The sequence below is a fragment of the Cheilinus undulatus genome, linkage group 12 (assembly GCF_018320785.1).
Source record: "Cheilinus undulatus linkage group 12, ASM1832078v1, whole genome shotgun sequence".
Classification (NCBI taxonomy): Eukaryota; Metazoa; Chordata; class Actinopteri; order Labriformes; family Labridae; genus Cheilinus; species Cheilinus undulatus.
In genome coordinates this window covers 31327897-31345222 of record NC_054876.1, presented here as the reverse complement: position 1 = coordinate 31345222, position 17326 = coordinate 31327897, and the positions used below count along the sequence as shown (strand labels likewise).

The 17326-nt window shown below is 39.0% G+C and overlaps 1 protein-coding gene across 13 annotated transcripts in view; it reads right to left on the bottom strand.

The window, feature by feature from the left end:
- synj1 (synaptojanin 1) overlaps positions 1-17304 on the bottom strand; it is a 38212-nt gene extending 20908 nt beyond the window's left edge. For all 13 annotated transcript variants that reach the window (XM_041800510.1, XM_041800516.1, XM_041800514.1 and 10 more), the window contains exons 1-11: positions 17064-17304; positions 15874-16031; positions 15577-15663; positions 14915-15182; positions 14463-14688; positions 12423-12506; positions 9491-9552; positions 6590-6686; positions 3525-3700; positions 3364-3445; positions 3117-3269 (exon numbers count right to left, since the gene is read on the bottom strand). In XM_041800510.1, the coding sequence (XP_041656444.1) occupies positions 3117-3269; positions 3364-3445; positions 3525-3700; positions 6590-6686; positions 9491-9552; positions 12423-12506; positions 14463-14688; positions 14915-15182; positions 15577-15663; positions 15874-15997 (1359 nt within the window). In that variant the 5' untranslated portion in view covers positions 15998-16031; positions 17064-17304. The remainder of the gene's footprint in view (positions 1-3116; positions 3270-3363; positions 3446-3524; positions 3701-6589; positions 6687-9490; positions 9553-12422; positions 12507-14462; positions 14689-14914; positions 15183-15576; positions 15664-15873; positions 16032-17063) is intronic.
- Between the last annotated feature and the right edge of the window lie 22 nt (positions 17305-17326).

Here is a 17326-nt window from a genome sequence, read left to right as displayed (position 1 = left end):
AATTTAGAGTTATTCTTCCAGACATAAGATGTTGCCGAGTAATTTAGGCAACAATTAGAAAGTATACTGCATTAAGGAACTGATCATTTTGACAGATGCATTTTTCCCCTGAGTTTTAACGTATTTATGTAGATCAGTAAAGAGCCCTGTGGAGATTTCAAAAGTTGCCAGGTAAAGACAGAAAGCATCATGGAGATACCTCAAGGGAATTTTCTTAACAAGCACTCAAATCCAACCCATCCTCATCATCATCATCATCATTTAACGCACAGACACTTGATCAATACTGCACCAGAAAGACCCACAGCTCAAAAACAACATCAACTGGGTCGTTCACTTACCACACAGGGAGAGAAGTCCAGAGGACAGCAGAAAGAAACAGCACATAAGAGTTAAGACACAGAAGCACACAGCTCTACACGCAGAGGATCAACTCTGCCACTGCACAATGCACAACACAGCATGGCTTTTTTAAACAGTTTTCCGACACACTTAAAATGATCAAATTTAAGACTTTTTAAGACCTTTTATGAAGACCTGAGCTGAGAAAAATGAATACCTCAATTGATATATGTTTTGGGTCACAAAAACCCAAATTTGATAATTTCTGGCACACTAAATGCCTCTTTTCTAGTGATATAGTGTACAATGATATTAATCATAAAATGCGCGACACGCATACACACACAAAAAAAAAGGTTGCTAGAAATTAAGATTGGATAAAGACATGTCTCATTCAAATTTCCTTCTAAAATCTGAATAAACTTTGTTGAAAGAGCAGTTTAACTTAGTCTGACAATTTAAGGACAAAGGCATTTTTGGTACAATGGTTACCAGGGAGCCATTTCCGTGTTTTTTTAAATTTAAGTTTACATTAATGTGGCATTAAATGTTAGGCTGCAAAGATCATGTTAAGAGATCAGTCAGATCTAAGATGTCAATAGCTGTTTTCACAAATATGCTAAAGAAAATTTCTAGAGAATTCCTGGAGGTCTGCCCCTGAAATCTTCCTGATGTAGTTATTCTCACAGGTGTTTCACAACAGGAAGCAATCCCTGATGGGAAAATGATGTAAAATCACCGATACAGAAGTGGCAGAGCCAACTACACAATGCTACAATGAAAATATATTTAACTTTTTATCATTGCCCTGTGTAGGTCAACTGAATCACAATATCAAAACAGACAACATAGTGCAGAAGATTAATTTTGCACAGAGATTGCATCGGTCATGTGCTTATGTTTTATGGTCAGGCATTAATTGCAGGAAATAAATGTCACCACTCCCTCCTGCTTACTCAAAATGACTTTTCCTTATTACATTGTGCTGCATTCTCATATCAGCTGACTCAGACTCCACACTGAGATTCCACTATGGGGCTAGCAGGAGAAACTTAAAGTCCAAATGAGGAAAATAACTGTTTATGTTCACAAATGCAGCTCACCCTGAAAAACTGAGTAGTTTTTCTGAAATCCTGAGCAAGTGTGAAAGCAGCTTATGATGACCCTGGTAGAAGATTCTGCAATTTAAAGTACATCTTACAAAAAATAAGGATAAATTGCAAAATTGCTTAATTTATAGCAAACAGTTTACTGTTTTTTTTGTTTGTTTGTTTGTTTTAATCAACCATGCCTAGGTTCAAGACTATTTTGTTTGGAGAGTCTGACGGTTAAATAGGTCCTCTATTTATTCTTGAAAAAATGAAAGAAAGAAAAAATAACAACACTAAAAGATTTTTTTTAATTTTAGGATTGCCTCCTCATTGCAAGTTTTAGCATATTGTTGTGAATTAACTGACATACACTATATTGCCAAAAGTATTCATTCACCTATCCAAATAATTTAAATCAGGTGTTCTGATCACTTCCATGGCCACAGGTGTATAAAATCAAGCACCTAGGCATACAGACTGTTTCTACAAACATTTGTGAAAGAATGGGTCACTCTCAGGAGCTCAGTGAATTCCAGCGTGGTACTGTGATAGGATGCCACCTGTGCAATAAGTCCAGTCGTGAAATTTCCTCTCTCCTCAGTCCACAGTCAACTGTCAGTTGCATTATAAAAAAGTGGAAGCGATTGAGAACGACAGCAACTCAGCCACAAAGTGGTAGGCCACGTAAAATGACAGACGAGGTCGGCGGATGCTGAGGTGCATACGCATAGTGCGCAGAGGTCACCAACTTTCTGCAGAGTCAATTGCTACAGACCTCCAAACTTCATGTGGCCTTCAGTGCATAGAGAGCTTCATGGAGTGGGTTTCCATGGCCAAGCAGGTGCATCCAAGCCAAACATCACCAAGTGCAATGCAAAGCATCGGATGCAGTGGTGTAAAGCACACCGCCACTGGACTCTAGGGCAGTGGAGACGCGTTCTCTGGGGTGATGAATCGCGCTTCTCTATCTGGCAATCTGATGGATGAGTCTGGGTTTGGTGGTTGCCAGGAGGACAGTACTTGTCTGACTGCATTGTGCCAAGTGTAAAGTTTGGTGGAGGGGGGATTATGGTGTGGGCTTGTTTTTCAGGAGCTGGGCTTGGCCCCTTAGTTCCAGTGAAAGGAACTCTCAATGCTTCAGCATATCAAGAGATTTTGGACAATTCCGTGCTCCCAACTTTGTGGGACAGTTTGGGGATGGCCCCTTCCTGTTCCAACATGACTGTGCACCAGTGCACAAAGCAAGGTCCAGAAAGACATGGATGAGAGAGTTTGGTGTGGATGAACTTGACTGGCCTACACAGAGTCCTGACCTCAACCTGATAGAATACCTTGGGGATGAATTAGAGCAGAGACTGAGAGCCAGGCCTTCTTGTCCAACATCTGTGTGTGACCTCACAAATGCACTTGTGGAAGAATGGTCAAAAATTCCCATGAACACACTAAACTTTGTGAAAAGCCTTTCCAGAAGAGTTAACAGCTGCAAAGGGTGGACTGATGCCATATTAAACACTATGGATTAAGAATGGGATGTCACTTAAGTTCATATGCAAGACAGGTGAGCGAATATAATTGGCAATATAGTGTAATTTGCCATTTTTGTCATTTGCAAGTATTAATAATTGTAGTTTTCCTCACTGATTAATCTGTAAATTAACATGCATGCTCTTATTGTTAGTGTACCTTAGCTTTGCCATCCAGGGCGCCAGTGCCCGCGTAGATTTTGCTGACAGAGTCTCCGTTGGCAGACCACATGGTCCTAAAAACCTCCTGGAACCTGGCCACTAACTGAGGTTTCTCTGTCAGACCCATCTCCTCCAGCTGTTTTGGCAGCATCTGGTGAAGCAAGTACCAGAAGGGGTTAGATTGAAGCATAGTCTCTTCAAAATAGTGGACACTAGATGATCACATAATATATCAGACTCCTAACCTCAAGGGCAAAAAAGGCTTGCACGCTGTTGGTTCTGTCCAGACAGTCCAGGCAGTTTGTCCTTATGGTCCCACCCTGAGTCCTAAATCGAGAGAATATAATATTCAGACAGAATAAAAGACACTCCATGTTATTTATTCATGTTTGTAATTAATACTTACCTTGTGATGCCGGACTCTCCAGAGTAGTAGAAGAAACCACACTCCTCTATAAACTTGCTGAGAGAGGGTTTAAGGACACTGTGAAGTTTGTCTGCCTTGCCTCCCTTCACATTTTGGTGATAGTCGAAGTTTACCATTTTCACTGCTGATGAGTGCTCTGATGCCTTCAAGTGACTCTGAAAGTAGCATAACAGGAAGGAGCTGAACTTATCCCACTAATTCAAAATGAAAGCCAAAAAAGTTGTATTAATTTGTGTAGTTTATATGTGCAAAACAACGGTTTGCAATAAACCAAAGTATGTGCAACATTTTTGATTCTTCAGCAATATAAACCCGAAACGATCTGGAATAAGCTCAGCACATTAACCTGTTTTATCAGTTGACGAATCAACAGACCCTTTTTAATGTTGCAACACCCTGCGATTAACATGTGCTTGAATGTTAATCGCGCTGATATTGAGCCTTTAAATTTCTGTCACTGTTGAGACAGACAGCAAGTCTTTCCATCCATCTGAAAACCACTGGCTGGAATTGTTGAAAATATTTGATAGTGATCTGTGAAAATCCAAGTCACGTCTGAGTTTGCAGGCAGAGTTGTAGCCAACTTTGCCTCTTCATCACTTGAAAATACTGACCTTAAAATACTGCCACTCAATTTTTTGAACAGATTACAAAAGCTTTAAAGTGGTGGTATTATGCCTGTTATTAAGGCTTTACATTACCCACACCAACGTAGTAGCTTCACATGGTTTACAGCTCAAAAAACTCCTCATCTTTCTCACACTGGCGTCCTGAAAAACCCTTATTTTAAGCTCCGTCTGAAACGCTTCGTTTCATTGCTGTCTCTTTAGCACCCTCCCTCCACGGACCTGCTTTCCTCGGATTGGCCGATTTTCTGGAGGCTGGCTGGCGGCAGGACTCAATGTTTTGTGCCTGCCCCCTCCAATGTGGCTAATGTTGTTATGCTAGTAGTTGAAAACTTTGAATGAACTGGTCCGACTGAGTAAAATATGGTGAATTTTGATATACGTCTGTACGTGTTAGACCCGGAGTCTGACCCTGATAGTTTGGAGGGGGGGGGAAGAAAACTAGCAGCAGCGAAAGACAGAGCAGGACGTATCTGTTTGGTAAATGTTTAATTACTGTGTTACTAAATGCTAAATGGCTAAGTGGCCTTGTGGGGGCGGTCTGTTCTTCTTTGCTGGCAGCACGGACGAACCACGAACCCAGGGCTTGACATTTACACTCACCAACTAGCCAAATGAGGGTGGATTTCGACCATAGCGGGTAGCAGCGTGACTCGCCACGATGGCGGGTTGAATGTATCAGTGTCACAACTTATGCTTCACTCTGAAAGTGTTTGTCTGTTAGCCCTTATGATTTAGGCTTGTTACAGAGAGGCTGTTCGGCACATAAAGGCTCAAATTTCCCTCCAAAATAACTGAAAAGTGGCTGGTCTCTTCATCCATTCGTGTGTATTTTACGCAGCACCGAGGGCTTTGATGCTGTATGACACACTCAAACGAGACACTCACAGACATATACGGACACACACTCACACTGACGTGTTAGTTAGACTGAAGGCTTCTAACTGTTTAGGGAAAATGTTTCAGAATTTGCAGGATAAACTCAGACCTGAACTTTCTCTTTCTGCTTTTAAAGATTCTCTCTGTCCATGTGCGTCAGCGCCGTTTATGTGTGTGTGTGCGCTCCAGCTGTGTGTCTCTGTCACTCGTGCGAGCCAGACCGTTGGTTTGTTTGTTGAAGGCGTCGCTTTGTTTGTTGAAGGCGATCTAAATGATAAAAACCTCTGCAGAGGTGTGCATACTTTAAATGTTATTGAAACTCTTAAACATTTGTATATTCAGGGTTAATTATAAATTTGCCATAAATTGATAATTAACGGTTATAAAAGACGAGAGAAACTCTGAAACTTTAAATCAGTTCACTGAGGCAGTGAGAAACAGAGGCAGAAGGATTAAAGTCTGTAACTGATCACTTAGGAGTCTAAGAGAATTCAACTAAACAGTAATTTTTCTCTTCTTATGTTATTCATCAGTTGTTTAATGATCTCCAAATGTGAGCTTCGCACACCAAATGTAAGTCATGTATTATTTAAAAAGATATTCTAATCAGTATTAGACACACATATGAAAACATTTCCTCCATACAGTATAGAGCAGAGGACAGGAGAAGTTGGACACTTTGGCTAATTCCCTGGTGGAGATTTGTCAGAGTGAAAATTAGAGATGTTCTTGTAATCTGCTGAAGTTTTTTCTAATAAACAGCCGATTAACAGTATTTTAATTTTAGTATAAACTTGATATCCATTAAGAAAATAAAAATAAGAGTCTTGACTCTTGAGTCAAGAGTCTTGACTACCCATATCTCAGTAGTGTGCTGTTTCGTATGTACATGGTGAGGTGCTTTATTAAAAGGAGAGCTGATATTGATCATATTGGTGAGGGAAAGTAGAGCACGTGTGTCATATCATACCCTTTGTATCAAATTTGGCATATAGCTCTGAGTTACCAAACACCAAAGTTGTGGCTAGTAGAAATACTGAGTGGCTAGTAAGTTTGCAGAACCACTAGCCACCGTGGCTGGTGAGCAAAAAAGTTAATGTCAAGCCCTGCAGGAACCAGTCACGAGATCCTATTGCGATGACCTCATCAGTTTGCTCCATCGAAATCTCATCTTGGGAGAATCTCATAGATTTTCAACGAACCGTTTTTATCAGTTTACACGCTAATTCCAAGATTACTGCTGCATACGTTTATCTTGTGGTTTGAAAATTTGCATATGTGGAGTATGGACACCCAACATTGTGACTTTATATTTATGTTTTAAAAACCGGAAAAGTACAATACCTCCTCTTTAATGTAAAGCAGAAAGATTTCCCTGCAGTCAGAAGTGTGTGAGTTTACAAAGACAGTGAGAAAGCACCTGTTTAGGCTCACATCTCCTGCTGCCAGTGTGTTTTGGACAACGTTTGTTTCACAGGAGAAGAATATAAAAGACTTCAAGTACATGCTTGTGTTACACAAGACAACACAGACTCTTACCTGAAATGCTTTGCTGAGCATGTGCTCCCCTTCCTTACTTCCAAGCAGGTTGATGATCACCTGTTTACCATACAACCTACGCAGTGCAGTGAAGTGTCTGGAGAACACATAAACACACAAAATAAGTATGAAAACATTAGAAAATGACATAATTAGTTAAGTAATAGAAGTTAACCTAACATATTAAAGTCTAAGTGCTTGTTTGAAATCCTTAAGCAAACACACCCAAGATGCCTCAAACAGATCATGTCTCTACAACCACTGGGCCAGCATACAGTGCAGCGACACATTTCTATTTCTTGGCATTTTTCTTTAGCGCTGAATCTAAAAAGTATGGGAGTGCATTACGTAAAAGATACAAAGCCTTGTGTGATCTTGTTAAGACAGTTTCTTAAGTTATTAAACCAACTAAATTGATGGAACAGCAGCAGCAACCATCACACTGTGTTTATAAAAGAGGCAATGTACCAACCAAGGAATTTCTACACAGACTAATTAGACGAGCCAAAAAAGAAAAAAGTGACTGAAAATTACACAGAATGAGTTGTAAGATCTTGTCTGGTTAGATAACTGAGAAAAGACAAATTCCGTTGCCAGCAATTGGTGTGAAAATATGACTAATTCTTAGAATTATACAAATGGTGTGCCATCTGATGTGCCTGTCTTGGCATGTTGAAAATATCAATAAGTAAAAAAAAAAAGGGTTTTAATTTTTTGCTCAGCACTGCTATTCTCTGAGGTCCAAGATGTCTACTTGAGAACCACACATGTGCTGCATAGCTTTTCAGAAACATGTAATGTTAAACTGAGATGCAGACAGCTGATGAGGACAAAGCAAGGCTGATTATTCTTCACTATAGGGCCTGTATTCAGTCCCAAACACACACCTTAAAGCCCCTATGATAAAATTTTAGATAGCTATGAAAGAGGATGAAATTAATATTGATAACTCAAAATGACATACAAAAGCAAATACCATTGGCAGAAATGTGGATTGTTTCTCAAAATGAGGAGAAAGCTTCTTAGGGTGCACTCACACTAGGCAATCTGTACCACACAGGAGCTTTTAGTGCTCACATTTGTACATCAAGGCTCCTGTATGACAGATTAAGTGAAAGTAATCTTAATATGAATGTGTACGATTAAGCTAGGATAATTCTGAGAAGGTCAACACAGACTTTAATTGTATCATGCAATAGCCATCCACCTCATGTTTAATTGTAGATGACTCCACTTTAGAAGGCTCACGTTAGGTTAAATAGGTTAAATAAGGCTGTTTAATATCATCCCATTGTTTGTTTTAGTAAAGTAATTTCGTTTGTTTTGATTGTTTTCTATTTTATATTCTTTCTTTATGTAGGAAAAGCAATATCAAATGACATTACTGCAAGATTGTTCACTCAGCTTTGTGTACACTTGAGCACATTGTAAAAAATGGTAAGATAAATATGTACTGAGGTACAATGGAATTGTTTTTGCAGAGTAGCTCTTCCAGTAATTTTTAGGGAATCACTATACTGTTGATACGATATCAGTATTGGGGGATATAAACTTAAAAAATGAAATATCATCGTCAGTAGACGTGAACATTTCCACTAATATAAACAACTGATATTTCGGCTGTAAAAATGTACCTACATCAGGTAAGAGCAAAAAAAAAATCGTGGAGTTTTAGGCTAGACCAACAGAGCTACAACAGCTGAAGTGTTTTTCTTTATCAATACTCATTCCTTAAACTTTAAAGAGTATTTTAAATACAGAAATTTGTTAATTTGTTCATTCTCAAACTTTAAATCATGCCATTTAAGGACTGAAGTTTTAGGTCTGAACTACATTTAAGAATCGGTAAAGATACTGGTATCGGCTAAAATTAATTTGTAAATATTAGCGTAACAGATATTGTCAAAAATCCAATGTTGTGCATCCCTTGTAATTCTCCTGTTCCATTTAACATTTAAGTACACATAAGTGTAAATTATTTACAGAAGGGCGTGGGAAGCTTTGACATTGGAGAGGGAGAGGAAGGTATAAAAGGAAACCAAAAGTAAAAACAGAGCGGGCCAAAGGTTACAGATAACAAAGAAGTCAATATTACACTGTATTCTGATGTTTTTCTCTATAAAACTAAGTAAAATCTGGCTTTTTAGGTTTGACATATGTGGTCCATTTGCTCTCCATTCTGTAAAATCTTTCCTTTTGGACTTTGAGGGAAAATGACAGCTGCGCCATTGCTTTTATTTATTATATAATGTAAATCCATTCATTAGTGATGGGTGGGTGCTGTTTGCTTTCAACTGCTATTATTATTCTTACTTTAATACTCTATTTTTCTTTTAGTGAGGCACTTGGGGCCGCATTTTGCATGAAAAATGTTATAATGATATAATTTTTACCCTATAAAAACAAATTTCAAAAGACCCATCTAATTACCTTTTTTCATTTTATAAATAGCATTTGCAACCATTATGTGCTGAATTTTGGTGGTGAATTTTTACTGTCTCATTATGATAAAACATACTGTGCACATCTAAGTAACCATACAATAATTTCAAATCCAAAAGATGTGCAAACAGTCAAGTAAGGGTTTTTACTGTCTGCCATAGATGTAAGATACAGGTTATTAAGGTCAAGAGTTAATCAAAGGCGGCTAATGTGTCCTTCCTGTTTCTTACAATAAAGCGTCCTCTGAGGACACACTTAAATTAACAACGCTGGTTCTATAGTCTGGAGAGCTTTTCTCTATTGTCACTGGGCCAGTAACAGCAGGAGACATACTGTAGTATTACTGTCTCTCTACTCCACAGATAAGTGGTGATCTGAGGATGGATAAAGCAGTTGGAATCTAGTACATCGGCAAATAAAATCTTTGTGCAAACACGCTGTACAGTACAAGTTAATTACCTTTCGAATGCTGGTGCATTAGCCTCAAATCCTCTGGAGAGTTTGACACGATGGGAACCAACCTGCAGAGAGGTGACAGGAAGAAAAGAAAAGAAAAGAAAAAGGCACTAGTAACAGTGTCCTTCCTTTTAAAAAAGAAATAAAAAATCTTTAAAAAGTATGCTGCGGACACAAATGTTGCAGATGACCAGAAAACCTGGTGGGGAAGAATGAAGTTTGGACAGAGATTTTGGATTATATTTGAACAGTGGAAACGAGAACTTTAAAGTGTCAAAAAGAATGAAAGGATAACAGCAACACAGGGGCAGCACGGGGAGATTTGTTCATAAAGAGACAATGACACTGAGCAGAGGAGAAACAATGTAGTCTGTCTCAACTCCAACACCTTCACTGGACCTGAAAGCTGACTTTTCTCACTTGTTTTACCTAAATATTCTTAATCTCTTCTCCGTCTTGAGAGCATACTGTTACTGACTGAATTAAAGGAAATTCTAGAGAAGTAAAGGCAGGTACCACCACACCTTGGCAGGCTGAGCAGGAGGTTTGCACAGTCACTGTTGCAGTAAATCTCCTCACTCATTAATGCAGGTCTTTACTTGTTTCCTCATTTCCCAACTCCTCTGAATTTGTGTAAGAACATTCTCCATTTTTATACATCTCCTCTCTTTTTTCACATCTCCTCTCTTCCTGTATCTAGCAGCATGTTATCAACTGAATCCAAAGAAGCTAATCAAATCATCATTCAGTCTCAGCCTCCTCTTCCTCCATAGCCTGCTCTTTTAATGCCACAGGCAGTGTAAACTCAGTCTAGCTCTATCCTCATCAGTCATTATAAACACCATATTTGATCTGCAGAAGTTAGTGGGATCTCCTGAGTCAGTGCTAGACATTTTGCTCCATACTGCTGCCATTTTGTCACTCTGTCCACACTCTGAGTCTCCTGCTGTGCAGGTCTATGCTATGCATATTTAATAACTTCCTGAGATGGCATCAGAAAGGACTCAGGTTACAGATGGAAACGTCAGAGCAAAACCACATCACAATTTTAGTTTTAACAGATAGGAGACGACACTTTGAGTGCAACTAATCAAGTTTCAACACACTATGGCAACTACTAAGCAAAGCATTTCCTCTGATAATTCAACACGTCTAAACGTTTGATTGATTTTTTTAGATGTTGAGTGTCCTATTAAAGTAAAAATCATATCTGAGGTTGTTATTGTGATGCTATTTTTAATCATTTATAACTAATGACTAATTCCACTAATAGCACTTTCCACAAAACAAGCAGAAAAGACATTTACTAAGATTTTGTCTATAAACAACACTAAAAGCAGCCAACCTACTATCTATTTGCATCTTCTCCAGGAGGGTTTTGTCATTCTATGCCACAAGTATTATGCAGTAAATGTGACAACCATTTTCCTAATGTAAAGTAACATATCATAACCCTTCTTCTGGTTCAAATGATCCGTCCTGCTCAGGGTATGAATAAGAGAGAATGGGGAGGACAGAGTAAGCCTGTAAAGCCACATTTGGTAGAGGGGACTAGGAGCTGACACAATGCTACAAAAGCAGAGGACTACAGTTCTGTCTGAAAACAACCCCGAGCCTACTGCCCTGTGTTTTGACCAAACCACAGACCTTATGCACTGAAAAGGTGACTAATAAGGTCGTGGCTTTCACTGGCCATCCAAGAGATTTAACAGCGTATTCTTCCAGATTATAAATCAACACACATCCAGGTGTCTGAAGGATATCAGCAGATTTATCTGAAGGGAAGTGGTTAGGGGATGTTTTCAAACCAGGCTCTCACCTGACCAAAGATGTCTGGGAGCTGAGGAAAACAGAAAAATGCCCTTTACCAACCACTGCATCTATCATCAACCTCCCCCACATCTGATATCTGTGCAATGTCAGGACAGGGGCAGTAGAATGCCAAGGATGCTATTTATGGTGATCGAATGGGGGACCCTACCTTCTGCTTTTAATCTCCAAAGAAAGAGGTACTATGATGATAATCCATAATGGAATTGCCTTGGTTTCACCTCCTGTCTCTGACAGTGTACAGAGAACCCTCTATCTGCAGTATGGAAGCGCCAGCACCAAAAAGAGCTGATAAAAGTAAAAGTTATACCAGGTGGGGGTTCTCATCCAGACCATTAGGGTGCCGATTCTCATTCAGTTGCAACCAAACACCCTTAATGGACTTTTTCTGAACACAGCATGGACAAAATGTGTTACAACTAGAACAGTCATATGAAATAAAACTGTGAGGAGACTAACAGCTCATTTATGTCTTCAGAGACCTAGATTCTAAATCAAAGAAACGTGTATTTTCAGCTCCTGTGAGGAGTTTTTTGACTGGTTATAATATGGTTTTAAACTAATATCAATGCATCTTTATGACCAGCAAAAGTAAGCAAGATGTTAAGCAAGCATATTGATCATTTCTATGTTTTTAATGCCACAACCCTCCACCAAAGCAGGTTATTAACTTCTTTCTGCTTAAACAGCCTTTATTAATTTTTTTACAGTAAGGGTTCTTGATGTTTGAGAAGAGAAAAGTAGGTTTTTTATATGTAAAAAACCCCTAACTTCATATGTGTAGGACAAAATCAGTATAGGAAGTACTATTTTGTCCATGGGTATAAAATAAACACAAACCATATTTCCAAACAGGAGCTTTAAGTATTTTTCTAGTTTGTAAGAGCTCTTCTCAGACTTCAACAGAGTGCAGTGTTAACACTTTCAGCGTGTACATTTAATGTGTCTGAGCCTCATCTAAAACTACAACATTTAAAAAATGTTCTGGACTCCTGTGCAAACATGAGTGCTGTTTCTTGATCTTCATGTAATGTGGTTCGTTGTATGAAAACCTCACATTCACAGTTAAAAGCTAGCTTTATAGAGAAGATTTGCTTTCCATTACCTGGATTCCTGGCTGTTCCCAGAATAAAGGGATGGACCCACGAATCTGTATGAATGACGAGACTCTGTCATCCAGGAAAATAACCTGAATGAGACAGAAGGAAATTCTGGTTAAGAAATATTGAAGAAAATAAATTGCCAAATCAAAGAAAAAGTTATTAAAAACATTTTATGCGAAAAAATATACACCCACAAGCTAACCACACATTCAAAACAACATCGGATAAAAAGAAGAAGAATGGAGTCTTTTTTTCTACACAAGAAACCATTAAAACCACAAGAAAATGACAAAATGTTAATCCTTCAATGATTGTGTAGTGCAGAGAGAGGGAAATGCCTTCACTGTATTGTTGCACACAAAACTATCATGTGTCTGTGGCCACTTTTGCTGAGCACAAAAGGAGCACAGATTATAAAGGCTAAGCAATATGTCATACTATACAGAGAAGCTACATTGTTATGTGTTCTGCTGATGCTGTAATTCAGAGGCAAACATAATTTATCATCAACAACAACAGTTATGGTTAAATACACCAAATGTTATGGTAATTTTGAAGGATAAGAGACCTGAAAATCCAACATAATCACAAGTATCCTGTGTTTACTCAAAATCAACACAAAACTCACCAACAAGGCACAGATCCCTGAAACTACTACTCTTCAAAATCTTTCAGACTTTGCCAAAGATGTTAATTTTTGAGTCATCACATATCTTTAAGTTGAAAAGTGCATCAGTTGGAGTTTGCTTGCCTATGTTTCTCACATACACCAGTGTATTAATGTTTTAAATGTTGAGAATAAACTCATTTAGCATGATTAAAATACATGCATACATAGGTAACAAGAGGGGTCGTTTGCACAGTTTGACTGAGAGTCTGAACAGACACTCGTATAGACCTTAAAACTTTATCAGTTTTATAATTTCAAGATGTCAAACCTTACTCTGAAAGGTCATAACTTTATGCATAACTAACTATTTGATTTGGCCAGCATTATTTGGGAAAAATACCCCGATGGGTTGACGCTATCAATGTCTTGCCAACAATATCATGCATCCCTAGTTCTGACTAACCTTTGGCCTTTGTTTGTGTTTTGAAAAAGGAACTATGAAAATGGAAAATGCAAATGAGTCATATTCCACAACAGGAAACTTAGTGAAGTAAGGTTACACTGGTAAATATAAGTTTGGCTCTGTGAAAAAGTGAAATAATGACAAAACTGAAGTTTAGTAAATGAGGAACTAAAAACTGTTAAAAAATAAAAATGCTTCTGACTGCAGCTTGAGCAGTCATGTCTAATGCTGTTATAATGACATCATCACCCTTCCTCTTCTTCTGTGTTGTCCTTTAAACTTTCTGTTATCTCTACATTCAAAAATATTGTTGTTTAGCATTTTCATTCTATAGTGTCAGAGGAAAAGGCTGAAGAAAAAATGTACTTTTTCAGAATGCTGCACCAGATTTGTTTCAGAACAGTCAATGGATAACCAGTGTTTAAATAAACTGAATTCCCAGAGGTTCTACCATCACTCTACAGACAAATGTGTTTTTGATACAAGTTAAATAGGATAAATCTAGCAGCAAAGTAGAAGTACAACCCCCAGTAAGCATTTACACAGAAGCCCACTTTGCAAAGAAACCTGGAAACACTGAACTGTTCACTTGAGCATCATTTCTCCCATATTTAAATGAGCTAATCCAAATCTAGCACATGCAGTGTATGATAATCCAAAGTGCACCTCACTCGACCAAAATGTTTACAATGGAACTGGCAGTGCTTGCTGTAATTGCACACAAGACACCTCCAAATACACCTCACATCTTCTTCCACAACGTGTAGACCACCACAACTGTCATACTGCAGGTGCAATACAGACATATACATTGTCAAATTTTAAAAGAAATACTTTGTGGTAGGTTCTATACGTCACTGCTTCCCACTGAGGACTGAGTGGCCAGCTGGCTGGCTCCTGACATCAGTGTTGCCATCAACAGAGCATATGGAAACACATTTATCTAAACCTATCAAACATCTGACTCACCTGTTCAGTCTCCACAAAGTTAGCCACCTGTCCGTCATCATTTGTTCCTCTGACATTAAATCGTGTGCCGGCCCGCTCTGAGCTGAGACGTGAAAAAATGCAGGCTTTGGCCTGTTTGTGTCCGGCATAGATGGTTCTGATCTCCACACCACCGCACATCAGCCTCAACAGCCAGTCGTCACAGTTAACTCCATAGTGTTTGAGGTGCAGATGCAGAGACTGGTTCCTGTTGGTAAATAAAGACAGACAAATGAGTGAATACACAAAGAAATTCAGTGTGAAGAGAGAATTTTCACACCTCAGTTGCAACCACACAGCCCCCATAATTACAGAATCAGAAAGCTGCAGATTGCAGAACATGAACCAAGTGAATTTTTACTAGTTTTGGAGATTTCAAAGCGTGCCAACTATTACCTCTATAACCTTTAACAGTTCATATTTCATGCTCTTACCAGAAGAAGCGGTTATCTGTCGTGTCTTCTAGGATCCTGCGACGTGCATTCAGACTCAAATCCATGCTGATTCCAGTGGAAGACCAGGCAAAGTAGAAATGTCCCGAGTTCAGGACCTTTCGTACCTCAGCAATCCGGTCCTCATCTCCTGGATCATTCTTCAGTGATATAAAGTCTGTCTGTGTGACTCTGAAAACCTCTGAGTCCTGCACCTTCCCCACAGAGCTGCATCCTGTCACAACCACCAGACTGTGGAGCATTGAGTCTCCTGCAGAGGTTAGGAGGAACAGTAGGAGAAAAGAAACGGAGATGAGTATGCAAGCATCTAAGACAGATTTATAGCACTGCTTATACAAAAAACATGTGTTTTAAGAGACTGGACAGCAAATGGTTAATTAAACAATGGTGTCATTATCTCAAAGAAAATCCCCAGCCAGTCAGACATCCGCAACCCTAAGCTTTAATCTTTGACACTGCTTTTTCCTTGTTGTGATAACATGAGCCTTCAAGGTCATGTAGAGGACAGAAAAAAAGCAGCTTATGAGTAAGCAGCAATGGGACAACACAGACCAGAGGGTCATCATAGTTGCACCAGAACCTGTACTGGATCTAGGAAACTTAATAAAAAGGCAACAAATAAGGAGGATATGAGTGGAGCTTACCCAAGTTTAAGCGGAGGACACCTAGGATTCCATATGCATCCACTATCTTGGTGTATGTGTTTTTAATGGCCTCTTTCTCTGCTGCAGCTGCAAGCAGAAAGAAGCAATACATTGTAAACATTTGTTTGTTTGACCCTTCCTTTAATCTCTCATTAAACGGACTCTAGAAACAATCAGATTCAGCATTAAAATCTGTTGTATGCCTGCTATGGCTGTATTCCTTAGTAGCATCCTCAAGTTAAAAGATAATTAAAACAGTCTCTCATGACAGTGCAAACAAACAAGAGGATGCCTTACATAGCACAGCAACAGCCCCTGACTCAAACATGAGGCATTCTTCTCTGGTCCTCGTTTCCACTATGACACTGTAGGGGGGTGGGTCCAGCTTGTGGTAGATGCGATATCCCTTACTGAAGGCCATTGTTGAGCCAAGATGAGCAAACTTATGTTGTGACCTGTACAGCAAAGAGAATTCATTTCAGCGGATCTGATAAGAGGCATTCCCAGACAGACACAACATTTGACAGTTTATGATGCTCTGTTTATTACTGAGGGAGAATCGACGTTTGACCTTTTACTGTTAACCCTTTGTTTTAAGGATATGTAGTTAAACAAATGTGGTTACTGTAGAATATTTCTGATTTCTATAATTGATTCTCATGCTGCAATTTAGTCATTGAACACTGCTGGCTTCAAAGGATGGGAGAGTGTGAGGCAACATTCATTGAACTGACTGTGCAATCCACTTAGTGTATGCCTATGTTTTCTATAACAGACGATTTGACTGAACCAAAAGATAGCATTTTTCAGAAAGAAGTTATAATCATATAAACTTGACGTATTAATTCGGGAAACCCGCCATATTATTGAGTAATAACATGAAAAAAACTGCGTGATTCATACTGTTGAGAAAACTGCCATTTCGAAATCAGCAACATTACAAATTACGGATACACCTAAGGCTTACACATGTTAAAAATACAATGTTTTGGACTCTAGACTGTAGATTATAAGCAACAAGAGCTCTGTAAGCGTCAACCTTAGGCCAGGAGACTCAAATATCATCCATCCTGACACGGACAGTCACGACTTTACGTTGCAACTGCAGCAGGCGAAGTTAGCGCTTACGTTTACATGTTAGCTTGATTTAAGGCGAGGTTTTGCAAGATGCTAGATAAGAGGCCCAGTGAGACACAATGTTCAAGAGAAATCAGCCTGCTGCCCTCCACGTACCCAAGGCTAGCTAGTAACGTTAGCTGAGTTAGCTAAATTAATCACAGGGATAGCTATGATTTGCTAACGGACGGTATCTTGATGGTGGTACTACCTGTACGTCCGAGATGATAAACTGGCATTTACTTAACGGAAATGCACAAGAGTCCGGCAAAATACATAAATAATTCGTAAAAATATATAATTTTGGCTGTACCTTTTTGTTTAAAGTGAGAATTTAATTAGAGAGAAAAAGGATTTAGATTTCGTCTTACCGTGTCCCCCCGCCGGGTTGTTACTTCGCTGTCACAACAAAATCCTTCCCGGTTTGTTGGCCAAAATGGTACATTCCGACGCAAAGCACGCCTACATCACGTTACCGTAATGCACTGAGTAGGCGTGTTGAAAAGATATGCACGAAATTAAACATAAAAGAACGTTAGACTAGTATTTCACAGCCTTTTTAAAACTTACACTTGTCATTGGTTCTTTAAATACTCTAAAATACAAAATGCCCGTTGGTTATGTTAGTGACACA